Raw genomic sequence first — 17,630 nt, 5'->3', positions numbered from 1 at the left:
TTTAATATGCTGGGAGATACACTCTTGATATATAGTAATAATAATAACAATAATAATAATAATAATAATAATAATAAAATTTTTATTGTCATTCGGCTGATTACAGCAATAGACAAAGTCAAGAGCATATATTTCTACATAAACTACAATACTGATGTAAACTGGTTTACATAAAATAGGTACACATTAGAATGCAGTATTTTCATCTTAACTTTAAAAATATTTACAGGCAGTTCTTTAAAGTCAGCACTTAGTTTATTAAACATCCTTAGTCCAAGAACTAGGTAGGAGTTCTGCGATTTTGATAATCTATGATATGGCATGTCTACAGATGTTCTGTTCCTAGTATTGCGGCTATGAATATCACTGCTCAACACAAAATTAGAGACATTGTTTCTAATATACAATAAAACATTGTAGATGAATAAGTTTACTACTGTAAGACACTGCACTTTAATAAACAGAGATTTACAATGTACTGTTTTATCAGAATCTGTTATTATTCTTATTACTTTCTTCTGTAAAAGTAAAATGTTATTTACAAGACAGCTACTACCCCAGAGTAAGATTCCATAAGAAATGATGCTTTGGATGAAGGCAAAATATGCTGATCTCACATAGTCATTGGCAACATGTCTTTTTAAATTTCTAATTAGATAAATAACTCTTGAAAGCCTAGCCATTATATTTTTAATGTGTGGTTTCCATGTCAATTTACTGTCAATAGTAACACCTAAAAATTTGACTGTTTCTAGTTCTTGGTCATTAGGAAAGTGTCTGGGTTTTGTTTTCATTTAGTAAGAAGCCATTAGCTTTGAACCATAAAGAGGACTGAGCAAGGGTATTTTCAGTCAGTGCTTTCAGTGTACCTAGATCAGAGATTTTATGTATAAAAGTTGTGTCATCAGCATACAATATTGTGTGAGAATTTATCAACAAGGGCAGGTCATTAATCATTAGTATAAACAGTAAAGGTCCAAGCACAAGCCCTTGAGGCACTCCATACCTAACATTAACCAAATTTGATGTCTCCCTACCAATGCACACAACTTGTTGACGGTTCTCTAGAAAATATCTGAACATATTTATACTGTTGTCATCAAAATGATAGTAAACTAGCTTATTCAGCACAGTGTCATGCCTTACACAGTCAAAGGCTCTGCTCAGGTCACAAGATGTAGCCTGGGCATAGTCCATAGCCTCGAACACATCTAGTACTAATTTTACGAGGGAGTCCATTGCATCTGTTGTGAATTTACCTTTCCTAAATTCAAACTGTTTATCACTAATTATATTTAGTTACCCAAGTAGACACTAAATTGCTCATACATAATTGTTTCTAAAATTTTTGAAAAAACTGGGGTTATGGATATAGCTCTGTAACTAGTGGGACAGTTCTTTTCCCCTTTTTTATATATGGGCACAACTCTAGAAATTTTTAGTATGTCGGGGAAGTTACTTTCAACTAGGCATTTGTTAATACAAAGAGTTAAGGGATAAATCACACAATCAATAACATCTTTCAACAAATTACATAATCAACACTAACTGAATGTTTGAAATTTTTCACTATTTTTAGTATATTATTTGGGCTCACTTCTGTGAAAATGAAGGCACTTGGGGGAAGCTTTTCAAAGCAGCTGTCCATAATACTAAGTGCATTTTTAGGAGGTTTGTTTATTGAGTTACTGATTTCTTCAATGGACTGAATGCAATATTCATTAAATTCTTCTGGGGTAATGGTGATTTCCTCTTTGTGTTTAGTGTGAGCAATGGAGTTTATTACACTCCAGGCCTTTTTGCATTTATTGTTAGATTTTTCAATGTTTCCTATGTTATGCAGTTTCTTTGCTTCATTTATTGCCTTCCTATACTTGTATTTGGCTTTAGCATATAGTTCTTTATACAGTTCTGATTTACTGGTTTTGTACAGACTAGAATACAGCATAGCAGTATTTTTCAGTATAGTGATGACGGAAAAAGAGACTGGGATACAACACTGCCTGCCATGATATTTGCATATAACACAGTGAAGCAAGACACTACAGACTTCACACAGTTCTTTCTGCTCCAAAACTGCAAGGTCGAAATGATAATGGATACATGTTTCCTGTCTGAACTGGGTGATACTGAAGATGCCTACCATTCATCAGTAGTGAGGAGGCAAGAAAGCTGGCTGGCATATGGACCCTTGTTGCCCAGGAGAAGGAATGAGGCTGCTACAATGCTAAACACTGCCCTGAGAGATACAGACTGGGAGACTATTTTTACATTTACAGATTTTTACATCTGTGCTGAAAGTGGGACTATTAGATAAGTTACCAAAGTGATAGTTTGAGCCATATCATACCATTCATTGCTTGCTGGACATCACATACAAAGTTGAGGGTTATGACTCTTTATTAAACAGATAAAGGTGCAGAGAGGTCATCCATGTGAACCATATGGAACCCTACTGCAGATCAGTGATGGAGGCTTTAAAGAACTGAAGACACTCTCATTGATCTTGAACCTCTGATAGGTGGGGCTACCTTCAGTGCTCATCATAGTGATGAGGGTGTGACGATATGATCAAAACGTGAGGTTTCATCAGTGCTGCCATGCAGAGGACCATTGACAAGTTCCAGAGGTAGAGTGATGTTATGATCTCCAATGAGGAATTCTGATACAGCATACTGATATTCCTACACCAGAGGGGGGCTATGGCACACACTGCACTGCATGCCTTGTGGAGTAGCAATTAGCATTGCTGGCTGACATGCTACATGTCGCCAGTTCACATCTCACCACTGACAATTATTTGTTATTTTGTATTTATCATTTCCCTAAATCGCTTGAGGCACATGCCGGGATGGTTCCTTTGACAGGGCACGACTGACTTCTTTCCCTAATCCGATGAGACCGATGACCTCGCTGTTTAGTCTCTTCCCCCAAATCAAACTCTAAACCCCATTTATCATTTCTTGAATGTTCTTGGAAATTCTTATGTTTTTAATGTTTGTATATTATGGAATATTCTGTTTGTACAAACACTCTTCATTCAGGAGTTGACTTATGTTCTGTCTGTATATTCCTTTTTGTAATAAACATCCTTTCAGTGCTAAGTGTTTTATTTCACTGATGATTGTGGTTGTAGATTTGGACTTGATTCTGGTTAAAACATGAAAATTATGAATGGTAGAGCAATTTTGTATTAGGATGAATAGTAGGCTCTCAGACTGCAAAGGGGCCTTTACCATGCTGCTTTGTTCAGAGGATGTGCAAAATGTTTTGCCATGATTATACGGTCACGTCAAAGCTCTAATTGCTGGGTATCAGGGGAATTCACTTGCTACTAGTTTCATTTATAGAGATTCTTATGTTAACGCCAAAACTAAAATAGAGTCCATATGAGAAAAAGAACAGACTATGTAATAAACTATATTTGCTTGGTCCATTATTAACAAATGTAATATATCCTGTGAACGCAAACGAGACAAAGATTGTACTAGGCCTATAATCACATTGTGTAAATCCCTATTATGTGTGATATTTTTCCTTTTTGTTAAGGTTGAAACCATGGCACTACCATAGCTGTAATCTTTGTCAAAAATTAAAGTTATTTTCTTCTCACAACTGTCTAGTTTTCGCTTTAAAACCCATTGTCAAGTACTTAAACTGCAACTGCAACTGGAGTTAACCATGGAATAAATTTCATTAGTCATTCCTTAAATTACCAAGATCAAAATGAAAAATGCTTACCTGAACTGGTTGGATTCTAAGAAATTCAACGCTTTTCCCATTATCTGCTATGTAATGTGTTGGTACATCAATTGTAAAATGTACTTCCTTCACAGGTGTTGGGCCTTCTTTTACTGCCTGAAAGGAAAGGGGAAGAAACCATTTTAGCAGCTGGCTACAGAATAAGTTATGTAATACTGATATTACACCAACATTCACATAGAATGCAACACAACAAATCGTAAGTATGATTTGCTTTTACACTGGAATTACATGACCCATGAAACATGGCAGGTCAGAATCCAGGCATCTGTTGTGCTGGGAGAGAGTGCAAATGTTTGCATCAACATCTACATCCATACTCTGCAAACCACTGTGAGTTACACTGCAGAGGATACGTCCTATAGTACCATGTTTCTTTATGTGCATACGTGCACCTGCATGTGCCTATTAACTGTTCAATGCTTCTTCTAAATAATATATGGTTTTTCGTTCTCACTCATCACAATTTAATGAGTAGCTCACTAAATAACTGAGGCACTGAGTTGTCAATGGGCACATAAATAAAACTGAAAACATTTCTAGGTTTCTGATGAATTCACTATAGAGCTATATAGTAGCCCACACACAGAACTACGTGGCTACATGATCAGTTGTGACAATACAGCTGTGCTGATGTATGTGCATTTGTATGTGTACTATATAGCTCTGCAGAACAATTTTCCTGTGCCTCAGCTTTTCAGTAATTAGTTACTTTTACTTCCTAAATTATTTCCAGGTTTTTGTTCAATTAAATTTATACTAAATATTTTTTTCATATGTATTTTTTTATTGAAATTATTATTTCAAACTTTTGATTACTGGTGTCTGTTAGTTAAGTAGTTATTATTTCAGTATTTTAATTGTAAGTACTAGTCATCGTTCTCATATTTTTGTAATGCAAGAGCTCTCTAATTTGTGTTAAAATCTATTCTTGACTTAAGTTTCATACCGTTCTAATGTAAGCGATGATGTTCATTGTCCTTAGGCCTCCTTCTGAAGAAGACAAATTTAAATTTGTTGAAACCTAGGTAAAGAATTCTTTATCCATTGCAACTGGTCGGCTGTTAATAATTTTTAATAGTTATTATTTATTGCATAAATTAAAAAAAAACTTCATTCTAATAATTAAGAAAAATTCAAAACTTTTCCTTATGTTACTTAATGAATTCCCCTTCTTTATTTCAGTCACAGTTTGTAATATTAAGGGGCAAATGGTCAGGAGTAATGGATTGGATAGAGAGGAACATATGATATGACTGTGGGAGGGGCAGAGAGGATATTTCACATTTCAGGGCACAGGGACCCCACAGATGCCCCATTATGGCTGGTTGCTGCTCCACCACAGGGAGACTCTCTACCCTTGTGCACCAAAACATTTAGCCTTTTACACCTTATATACTATTCTATATAAAATAAATTAACCATTTAATATGGTGAATAAAATCTTCTGTACTAGCTATTAAAATAATTTTATTAAAAAGTCTCTACTGGTTTTGCATCAATAGAGATGTATCTTCAGGTGATAGTTTCTTTAAATAATCTTGGCACTGCAAAGTGATTGCTTATGACCAAGTCCCATTGGTCATCATCAAGATAGAAATAGATAGCCTACCAAGAGTGACAATCCATTATTACCAGAGCAGCATGCTGAAGAAAGCATAGAAGTGTGTTATAACATTCTGATGACATAAAGTGTGAGTATGGGTGTGAGTTATACTGATTTATTTCCCCAAACCACATTCCACTTCTTTATGAGGCGACTTACTTGAAATTTTGCAGCACCTCTTCTTTACGGGATTGTCAGCTACTGGAAAATCTCTTGACATTCTTCTCCACCGAATAACACTAGGTACAGGAACTTTCAAGCCTCTTTCTACTTATAAAATGAGCAGACATCCAAACTTTCCTTTCCATCAGTTAATGATGTATTTGACTTACATGCACAATATAATTCACACTTTCAACATAGTCTGCCACCGGTAGCTGAGTGGTCAGCATGACAGAATGTAATCCTAAGGGCCTGGGTTCGATTCCCGGCTGTGTCGGAGATTTTTCTCTACTCAGGGACTAGGTGTTGTGTTGTCCTAATCATCATCATTTCATCCCCATCAACACGCAAGTCGCCAAAATGGTGTCAAATCGAAAGACTTGAACCCAGCGAATGGTCTACCCGATGGGAGGCCCTAGTCACACTACATTTACATTTTTCTTTCAACATACACATTTAACTTCCTGTAAGTACCTTGTCCTCTCGAACATTAGAAACAAAATTGTTTCACAATCAAAAGAAAGTCTGCTTAGACACCATGACTTTCAGAGTGGCATGGAAACTCCATGGTTCTTCACTACACACTCACTAACACATCTATGGACTGTCCGACAGGTACTTGTTGGTGCCATTCAACTGGCATGTCTACTTTTTTCTCGCAACTGATTTTAAACCTGCACACACAAACATGGGACAAGCAGTAGGTAGGATTTTACCATCCCACAATCATATATAAAATGTCATGTGTTTGAGACATTAGAAGGCTGAGTGTTTCTAGAAATTACACAGAAATTCTCGAATCACTCCAGTTTATGGCGTCAGTGTAAACTTTACTCGGGAGATGATATTATAAGCCACATATGCAGATTTATCATTATTCTGACTCACTGGTACAGTTTATGCTGGCACCATACACACTTCTATGCTCTCTACAGTATGGTGCTCTATGGTTTCAATCAGTCTGATCATGAACTATGACTTTTAGTGGGCTGTCTGTTTATATCTTGACAATGAACGATGGGAGCATCTGTGTTGCTGTGAAACTGGTAGTGACTTTTTAATAAAAAGTGTTTTAATCCCCCCTCCCAGACAATGATTTTTTTCTTTCACGAGGTTACTTGTATCACAAATTTTCAAAAGCATTCATGGTTATCAGAATACTGTTTGTCTAATCCCTGTGAGTTACAACACTTTCATTAGGCCATTTTTAGGGCAAATTTTTCCAAAAGACAGAGCTGCTAAATAACAGTAGGGACAAGGGGTATGGAACATAGGATAACAATCATAATACTTTTCAACTTTTTCATAAAATCATGATAAAATTGTTAAATATGAAAAATGAGCCTTGCATCAATAATATCAATGCAGTACTTTGGGAAGTGTTCAAGCAGATGTGCTATGCATAAAACAACATCACTAACTTGGTAATTCCAGAACAGATTACATTTCTGAGCAGTCAAGAAGTCAGTAAATGTTCTCTGAAAGACTTGAGTATACAGTGGAAATATGTATTTATAAAAGTGGAAATGGGCAACTGATCTCTAATTATATACCCATCTCTTTCCTTCTGGTGTTCTCAGAATGATTTTCAAAATATAGTCTACAACAGAATATTAAACCATATTTCTGAGGAAACCCTATTAGCAACACCTCAGTTTGGCTTCCATAAAAGCTCTTCTCCTGAGAAGGTAATATATACTGTCTGAAACTCATTCTACTAGAACTAAACAAGAAAAAATACCATCCATTCATTTTTTGTGTTATTCTCATGGTCTTTGACCACGTCAATCAAAAAATTCTGCTAGGAAAACTAAAATAGTGTGACCTAAAATATAATCCTCTTGTAATGGTGTAGACATGTTTTAACAACTGTAAAGGGAAGGTCATATTTTCAAGTAATACAACTGGAGTAAATAAAATTAAGAGCAGGAAAACATTAAATATTGTGTGCCACATGGTTCGGTGTTTGGTCTGCTCCTGCTCATGGTGTACATAAACAATTTACTTTTACCACTGATGGACTCCAGAACTGTAATATTTTGTTATGAATCAAATACACTGCCAGACAAAAAAAATTGAAGCACCCAGAAGACATTATTGTATGTCAATGTACTTTGTGCATGTCCACATATTTGGCAGGTATGTAAATGAGCAGATTTTCAATTCTCTGTGGCAGGTAGAATGACCACCACAGTGCATTAATATTGATCATTTTTTTGTGTTGTTAGCATGTCTGACAGAATATGTGTAAGGGGTGTGAAGAGTGTCAGATATCGCAAGATCACTGTAAAGGACATGGAGATTTGCTTACTCATGTGAGACATTATTATCAGCACCTGACAGAGTTTGAAATGGGCCTGGCCTTGTTGAGTTCTTCCATTTGACCAACTGGACAAGTCATGCAATATCCAGATTTGTGGACCATTAAGATGTATAATGCCACAATATTGAACTGTGTAGGAACCTGAAGAAAGGCGTCTCCATCTTCAAAGTTCGGGTCAACCACATCTAACCACTACTGGGAAGCTTGCCACATTGTGCACCAAACACATCATAACTGCTTCACATCCTCAACTCCCATTTAAGAACAAGCAAACAAGTAAACAACATTCTGTGTCACTCTGCACCACTGGTCAGAACACTGCAGCAGCCAGACTAGGGAATGATCAACCCACTTCTACTGGCTGTTGTTAACACAACACATACAGCTCCATTTGGAGTGGAGCAAGGACTGGGAAGCATGGACATTGATAAATGGTGGCACACTGTGTTGATTGATGAATTTCGTTTCTACACTACCTCAGATGATCATCATTGGGGAGAATAGTGACAACCTAGGGAAAGGTCTCATTCTTCCATTGTGTTAGAGAGGCACAGTGAATTACAGATCATGATGAGAGGAACCCTCAGGTATGACTTCAAGTCATGGCTGGTAGTGACTGAGGGAACTGATGGCCCAACAATAGGTCACGGACATCCTGAGTCACCTCTCATTTGACAGTACTGTGGTGCCACTTTCCAACAGGACAATGCTCATCTACTCATGGTGTGTGTCTTTATGAACTGTCTGCTTGATAGGTACACCCATTGCCAGCAAAATCCCCAGATCTGCCACTCATAGAAGATGCATGACACCAGCTAAGATGTCGACTCTCTTCCAGTGCTTATGACATCATTCCCAACAAAATCAGTGCATTCATCCATGCCAGTGGGGAAAGAACATCATATGAGGAGGGATGGCTGTAATGGGGCTGACACTGATAGAACTGATACCAATGAGGAAAGAGTAGGCATCTGATGGTGTCAAGGATAAGGGCTGAAACAAAGTGGTGAGACTGCCACTGTGGAACTCTGTGAACATGGAACTGAATGCTGCATGGTACAACAACATTGCAAACAACCTGAATTAAGGTGGTGCAGCTGGCCAAACACAAAAATTATGGAGGGTGTGTCTAAATACTACTCATTAATATGCTTACTCAAACAATGCATGGGAGACTGTTGGCCATGAGCCCACAACAAATTCCACACGTGCCTCAACTAGAGGTGATGGTCACTGCAGCCAAAATGCATATCCAATTATTCCACCTATAACTCATAGTCTATGTCCTCCAAATCAGTGTCCACAACAGAATGGAAAGCACAAACAAACAATTACTGCACTTTCACTTGCAAGTGAATTGCACTGTGCTGTGAATTGAATATGCAGTTGCAGGTGTAGACAGGGCACAACAAACTTTCAGCAGCAAATTGAAAAGTAAGAATGTAGGGAAATCAGTAAAGAGAAAGAAAGTGTTGTTGTTAGGTAGTTCCCATGGAAGAGGTGTTGGCCAACTTTTGCAGGATGAACTAGGATCAGAATACCAGTCACCAATTTTTTTAAACCTAGTGCTGATCTGGAGCAGGTGACAGAGGATTTAGGATCACTTTGCAAAGATTTCACTAAGGAAGACACCGTGGTTATAGTGGGTGGGGCAGGTAACAGTATTGACAGAGATCCTGGGTACAGTATAGAGTGTGACCTGGCGAAGATTGCATCAGCATCGAAGCGTACTAGTGTTGAGTTTGTATCTGTTCTTGGGCGCCATGACCGACCTCATTTGAACTCTTCTGTCAAGAGAGTTAATTTGGAGCTGGAACGGTTGCTCATGTTGGGTGCGGGGTCACACATTGGTGTGGTTCATGTTGATTCTCTCAGTAGGTGGGATTATACTAGGCATGGCCTTCACCTCAACAGGAAGGGGAAGGGTAAATTGGCTGGGGAAATAGCAGGAAAGTTAAAGGGGGGAGGCACTGTCATGAGTGGTAAAATACCAGTGGTTATAGGATTCAGAGAAGACCCTTTTTTAGGGTAGGCAGGACAGAAAGAAAGCAAATTTTAAGAGAGGTTAGAACTGAAACAAACCTTCAGTTTGAGAAAGAAATCAAAAAACGTAATTCCAGCTTATTACATCAGCATAAACAGCCATTGGTTAAGAATTTTCAACTGTCAGCAGATATTTTAACTCCACCCAATTTTAACTCAGTCAATGAGAAATGTCAGCTATCTTTATTGCATCAAAATATTCGAGGACTGAGAAATAAAATTAATGAACTAACTATCTGCATAGATGAATTAGAGTCTTCAAACACAGCTGACATAATCTGCCTCTCTGAACATCATGTGACCACTGGTATAGAACTTTTAAGTGTTACAGGGTTTAGGTTAGCATCTCCCTTTTGTAGATCAGAAATGGAGAAAGGAGGAGTTGCCACATTCATCAGGAACTGTCATAAATTTAAGAACATAGACACTCATAAATTTTGCCTAGAACAGCATATGGAAGCATGTGCAACAGAATTAGAATTTCACAAAAAATCCTTCATAATATTAAGTGTATATCGAGCACCTGCAGGTAACTTTAATCTGTTTGTCAACCACCTTGAAGCTGTACTGGCCCATTTAACAACCAAAAACAAAGAAATAGTGGTTGCTGGTGATTTCAATGTAGATTTCCTTAAAGACTCTCCCAATAAGAACTTATTTGAGTTAGTTACACTATCATTCAACTTAATTCCCACTGCAAAGTTCCCCACTAGGATAGCCACTTGCTCACAAACAGCCATTGATAATATCTTTATATAAGAGTCCAATGAACAAAATTATATTACAAAACCAATAGTCAATGGCCTCTCAGACCATGACATGCAGTTCCTTCTGTTAAATGTTAATACTGAACAGGATATAAAATCTGTTAAATCTGAGCTCAAGAGAGTAATCAGTAAGACAAAAATGGATTATTTTAGGACACTCCTCAGAGACATTTACTGGACTGATGTTTACAGTGCTCATGGCATGAATGAAAAATATAACATTTTTGCTAATAAAGTGCTTACCTTATTCGAACACTGCTTTCCCCCAAAACTTACCAAGGTTAGAGCAAAGTCTACAAAGAAGACATGGATTACTTGAGGAATAGGGGTATCTTGTAAAAAAAAAAAAAAAAAAAAGAAAACTGTATCTGTCAATCCGAAACATTTCCAATGTTGATGCTATAGCACATTATAAGAAATACTGCAAAATGTTAAAGACTGTAATACGGATGTCAAAGCAAATATATTACAAGGAAAAGATAGTCATATCAGATAACAAAATAAAGACAATATGGGATATAGTGAAGGAGGAGACTGGTAGAACCAGACATGAAGAGGAACAAATAGCATTAAGAGTAAATGATACATTGGTGACAGATGTGTATAGTGTTGCAGAACTTTTTAACAAACATTTTATAACTGTTACTGAAAAGATGGGGTTGTCAGGTTCGGTAGATGCTGCTATGGATTACCTTAGACCAGACATTTCAAGTAACTTCCATAATATGAATTTGACCCTCACTACCCCAACAGAAATAATGTCCATCATAAAATCTTTAAAATCAAAAACATCTAGTGGGTATGATGAAATATCAACAAAGTTAATTAAAGAATGTGATTCTGAGCTAAGTAACATATTAAGCTCTCTATGTAATCAGTCGTTTATTAGTGGAATATTTCCTGAATGGCTGAAATATGCTGAAGTTAAGCCACTGTTAAAGAAGGGAGATAAAGAAATAGCATCAAATTTCCATCTAATTTCACTGTTACCAGCATTCTCAAAAATTTTCGAAAAGTAATGTACAGTCGTCTTTATAACCATCTTATCTCAAATAACATACTGTCAAAGTCACAGTTTGGATTTCTAAAAGGTTCTGATATTGAGAAGGCTATCTACAATTACAGTGAAAATGTGCTTAATTCATTAGACAAAAATTGCAGGCAACTGGTATATTTTGTGATCTGTCAAAGGCATTTGACTGTGTAAATCACAAAATCTTTTTAAGTAAACTAGAATATCATAGTATAACAGGAAATGCTGCAAAATGGTTCAAATCTGATATCTCTGGCAGGAAACAAAGGGTGTTATTAGGAAAGAGACATGTATCAAGCTATCAGGCATCATCCAACTGGGAACTAATTACATGTGGGGTCCCACAAGGTTCCATTTTTGGGCCCTTACTTTTTCTTGTGTACATCAATGACCTTTCATCAGTAACATTACCAGATGCCAAGTTTGTTTTGTTTGCCGATGATACAAACATTGCAATAAATAGCAAATCAAGTGTAGTCTTAGAAAGATCAGCCAATAAAATATTTGTGGACATTAAGCACTGGTTCCTAGCCAATTCTTTGTCACTAAACTTTGAAAAAACACACTACATGCAGTATAGAACTTGTAAGAGGTGTCCCAAGAGTATATGTCTAACATACGATGACAAGAAGATAGAAGAAGTGGACAGTGTTAAATTCTTGGGATTACAGCATGATAATAAATTCAACTGGGAGGAGCACACCACAGAACTGCTGAAGCGTCTTAACAAATCTCTGTTTGCAATGCAAATTTTGTCAGACATAGGGGATATAAAAATGAAAAAGCTGGCATACTATGCTTACTTTCATTCCATAATGTCATATGGGATTATTTTTGGGGGTAATTCATCAAGCCAAGCTAAAGTTTTCCGGGCACAAAAACGTGCAGTGAGAGTTATATGTGGTGTGAACTCAAGAACATCCTGCAGAAGCCTGTTTAGGGAACTAGGGATACTAACTACTGCTTCCCAATATATTTATTCCTTAATGAAATTTGTCATTAAAAATACATCACTTTTTCAAACCAACAGCTCAATTCATGGAATCAATACTAGAAATAAGAATAATCTTCACATGGATTTAAAGTCACTTAGTCTTGTACAAAAAGGTGTGCATTATTCAGGGACACACATTTTCAATAACTTGCCAGCAGCCATAAAAAGCTTAACAACCAATGAATTCAGTTTAAGAGAAGCCTAAAGGATTTATTGGTGGCCAACTCCTTCTACTCCATTGATGAATTTCTTAGTAAAACCAACTGATTTGTATATAAGTACAACATAACTTCTGTACAATTTCATTGCAGTAATGTGTTCATTGAAAATTTGTGTGTGTGTGTGTGTGTGTGTGTGTGTGTGTGTGCACCATTTCAGTGCAGTAATGTGTCCATTGTAAATAAGTATTACAGTAGTTGTATTACCTTATAAATAAATAAAAAAACTTTTTTATTTTAAATTCAGTGCATTAGTATTTGTAAAATGACTCTTAGTGTTCATTAAAAAATGACGATCATTCCACTTGGGAGCTGTGGAATGGTACATTAGCTTATTTGTTTTAGTTGTAAATATTTGTCATGTATTGTTGTTTTTCTGACATGTTCCACATCCTGGAGGACCTCCTCACTATGGATCAATTGGAATGAAAGAAAATCTAATCTAATCTATGCTGTAGACTATAACCTGCAACCCCAAGTGTTGATGGTACAAGGCTAAGTCCTCACTCTGGCCATCAAACACCCAAAATTTTACTGCTGAAATGGGAGAAGCATGCTGAGACATGCTTTTGCAGACAAAACCTGCATGAGCTGCTTTATGCTCTGCAGCAATTTCTGTTGATCCTGTGCCTAAACGATGTAAGACAAAGACAACTCTGCTGAAGGTACACATATGGTAGCATAAAACGACATTCAAACCACAGGTGGAAATACACTGCCAGTTCTGTGACTTGAACTGTCACAGAAATATGAAAATGCACTAAACATCCACTGAAAACAAGACAGACCAACAGCAACAATGAAAATAATTCAATTTGTAACCACGTGTGTGGGGAGACAACAAATGTGACTCACAGATACTGTAGGAAGCTTCACAAAATGCAACTGGCACTGCTGAGTACAGGCTGTGACAACACCAAAAACAGGAAAATGCTGCCCCATTGGAACACACTGACACACAAGTGAAAATCTACACTCCTGGAAATGGAAAAAAGAACACATTGACACCGGTGTGTCAGACCCACCATACTTGCTCCGGACACTGCGAGAGGGCTGTACAAGCAATGATCACACGAACGGCACAGCGGACACACCAGGAACCGTGGTGTTGGCCGTTGAATGGCGCTAGCTGCGCAGCATTTGTGCACCGCCGCCGTCAGTGTCAGCCAGTTTGCCGTGGCATACGGAGCTCCATCGCAGTCTTTAACACTGGTCGCATGCCGCGACAGCGTGGACGTGAACCGTATGTGCAGTTGACGGACTTTGAGCGAGGGCGTATAGTGGGCATGCGGGAGGCCGGGTGGACGTACCGCCGAATTGCTCAACACGTGGGGCGTGAGGTCTCCACAGTACATCGATGTTGTCGCCAGTGGTTGGCGGAAGGTGCACGTGCCCGTCGACTTGGGACCGGACCGCAGCGACGCACAGATGCACGCCAAGACCGTAGGATCCTACGCAGTGCCATAGGGGACTGCACCGCCACTTCCCAGCAAATTAGGGACACTGTTGCTCCTGGGGTATCAGCGAGGACCATTCGCAACCGTCTCCATGAAGCTGGGCTACGGTCCCGCACACTGTTAGGCCGTCTTCCGCTCACGCCCCAACATCGTGCAGCCCGCCTCCAGTGGTGTCGCGACAGGCGTGAATGGAGGGACGAATGGAGACGTGTCGTCTTCAGCGATGAGAGTCGCTTCTGCCTTGGTGCCAATGATGGTCGTATGCATGTTTGGCGCCGTGCAGGTGAGCGCCACAATCAGGACTGCATACGACCGAGGCACACAGGGCCAACACCCGGCATCATGGTGTGGGGAGTGATCTCCTACACTGGCCGTACACCACTGGTGATCGTCGAGGGGACACTGAATAGTGCACGGTACATCCAAACCGTCATCGAACCCATCGTTCTACCATTCCTAGACCGGCAAGGGAACTTGCTGTTCCAACAGGACAATGCATGTCCGCATGTATCCCGTGCCACCCAACGTGCTCTAGAAGGTGTAAGTCAACTACCCTGGCCAGCAAGATCTCCGGATCTGTCCCCCATTGAGCATGTTTGGGACTGGATGAAGCGTCGTCTCACGCGGTCTGCATGTCCAGCACGAATGCTGGTCCAACTGAGGCGCCAGGTGGAAATGGCATGGCAAGCCGTTCCACAGGACTTACATCCAGCATCTCTACGATTGTCTCCATGGGAGAATAGCAGCCTGCATTGCTGCAAAAGGTGGATATACACTGTACTAGTGCCGACATTGTGCATGCTCTGTTGCCTGTGTCTATGTGCCTGTGGTTCTGTCAGTGTGATCATGTGATGTATCTGACCCCAGGAATGTGTCAATAAAGTTTCCCTTCCTGGGACAATGAATTCACGGTGTTCTTATTTCAATTTCCAGGAGTGTATTTACTTGAAAACTTCTCAATCAGTGAGAAAAACAGTACATTACTGCGGCAAACAAACCAACATACAGCAAGAACCCTAAACCACAGATGAAAATACTCTCACTTCATATGTCCTCTATGGCAGACAAGGAATGAAAAAAAAACGACAACATACTTTAACACACGTGGACACAGACTCATACCCACTTTTCTATCCTGCACTCTGCGTTAAAAGATGACTCTCAAGTTGCAATACAAAACACTTTACTAGCTGTGCTATTTTACAATGACATTTGTCCTAAAAACAACAACTGAAACATTGTTTTTGATCACTTGAAATAACAAACAGGGAGTTTCATTCTTTAAAGAATTAGGGATGTACTGGTTCAGTCATTATGTGTCAAAAATACAGCCTGAAAAGGGACCTTGAGAGACATGAAATATAGCAAGACAACATTAATTGTGACTAGCAACTGCTAGACACTGAGTCTTTGCACTGCATTAACCAAAAATGATTACCATACAGTTACGTGCCATGTCTTCATACATATCTTAAAATGATTGTACAAAACTTATCAGGAAGTATACTACCCTCATGTCTATAATTAAAGCAACAAACTGTTATTTCCTTGTGTTGTACCTAATTCACAGTATAATCATACCAAATGTCAACAGATATCCATAAAATTGTGTTTTGAATGGACAATGGTATTCCAGTCAATGGACAACCATGGTGTCAGGACACCTATCAAACAGGGTAGTGTTTGCCGAGTAGTTCCACATCCACATTTGCTGTGTATACAGTCATGGATGGTGCATTATGGCAAGCAGAAGATGCCTACCAGACTCTCTATGGCGGAAGGCATTAGAAGAATGGGAGCAGGACAATCACAAACTGATGTGACCTGAAGGCTTAATGTGGATCATTCTGTTGTTTCTCAGATGTGGCAACAATTTATAAGAGACTGAAGCCGTATCCTTAAGACCAAGGCAGGGTCAACCACATGTGACATTAAATTGAGAGGATCATTATTTGGCCATAAGGGCAAGACGGTACCACCTTAGTACTGCAAGGCAACTGAGATCTGGCCTAGCAGCATCCACTATAGATGTTGTATTGAGACAAAGAGTGCAGAGAAGGCTTCGGCACAGTAGCCTTTATTGTCAGAGACCTTCTCTACGTGTACTTTTGATGCAACTTCACAGAAGGGAACATCTAGAGTGAAGTCATCAACATGCAACCTGGACAGTTGAACAATCAGTCAATGTTTTTTCACACATGAGTCCTGATTTGGTGTGCAGAGTAATTTTTGATGCATTCACATCTGGAGGCAATGTAGAACATGACTTCATAATCCAAACATTGTGGACAGAGATCGATATAGATAAGGATCCATAATTCCGTGGGCAGGGATTACATTGATCACTCAAACACCTCTTCATGAAACTGCACGGGTAAATCGGCGAAGTTCAACTGCTGCCACATATCGCAATGAGATCGTGGGACATCATGTACAGTTGTTGCAAGTTGGTGTGGGCCCAGACTTGATATTGATGGATGATAATGCTCAACCTCACACAGCACACGTGGTTGATGTTTTCTTGGAAATGGAAGATACTGCATGCATGGCATGGTCTGCTCACTCTCCTGGTTTGAATCCCATAGAGCATGTCTGGGATGTGCTAGGGAGATAGATTGCATCATGTCAGCATCCACAAACCTCCCTCCAAGACTTGAGAGCAGCTCTGGAGGAAGAATGGGTGTTATTGCCTCAACATGACACTGATGACATCACTCACAGCATGCCCCATAGTCGTCAAGCCTGTATTGCTGCCAGAGGTGAAAACACCCCACACTGAGCACATCAACCAGTTGTCAGAATGTGTGTGCAAATCCTTTAAGTTGGAAAAAAGAAGAACATTGTTGTCCACTATTACATAAGTTGCAGTTGTTTATGTTCTGTGTTTTTTACATTGTTTCTACTGAACTATCACCTGTTTACACTGTTGTGTGGCAAAATAAATGCAACCTTAGAAAATTTCCATTTATTGTTTTACTTTTGGACACCAGAGTACTTTAAAAAATATTGCTGCTTTCTCTTTTACAACAGGTGCTTGGTGTTTATGTAATACTGACTGTGTAATATGTAATATGTTTATTATTACACTGATATTGGTTAATGAATAACATTTACCTATATGCAAAAGAAATGCACAACATTTAACAATCATTACTGCTATTAGTCATGCAGATAGAAAGAACTCTCATACAGGAATGTAGATAATCAGATAATTTATTGATAGAGCAGCTACAGAGGTATGTCCTTAATTTTTTATCAAGTTTAC

General features: G+C 38.7%; 1 protein-coding gene across 1 annotated transcript in view; it reads right to left on the bottom strand.

The window, feature by feature from the left end:
- LOC126260591 (integrin alpha-PS5-like) overlaps positions 1-17,630 on the bottom strand; it is a 563,809-nt gene that overhangs the window by 94,902 nt on the left and 451,277 nt on the right. Inside the window, exon 19 of the mRNA XM_049957927.1 lies at positions 3,742-3,858. Within this exon, the coding sequence (XP_049813884.1) occupies positions 3,742-3,858 (117 nt within the window). The remainder of the gene's footprint in view (positions 1-3,741; positions 3,859-17,630) is intronic.

Source organism: Schistocerca nitens, chromosome 5, assembly GCF_023898315.1.
Source record: "Schistocerca nitens isolate TAMUIC-IGC-003100 chromosome 5, iqSchNite1.1, whole genome shotgun sequence".
Lineage (NCBI taxonomy): Eukaryota > Metazoa > Arthropoda > Insecta > Orthoptera > Acrididae > Schistocerca > Schistocerca nitens.
This window is presented reverse-complemented; position numbering and strand designations above follow the sequence as displayed.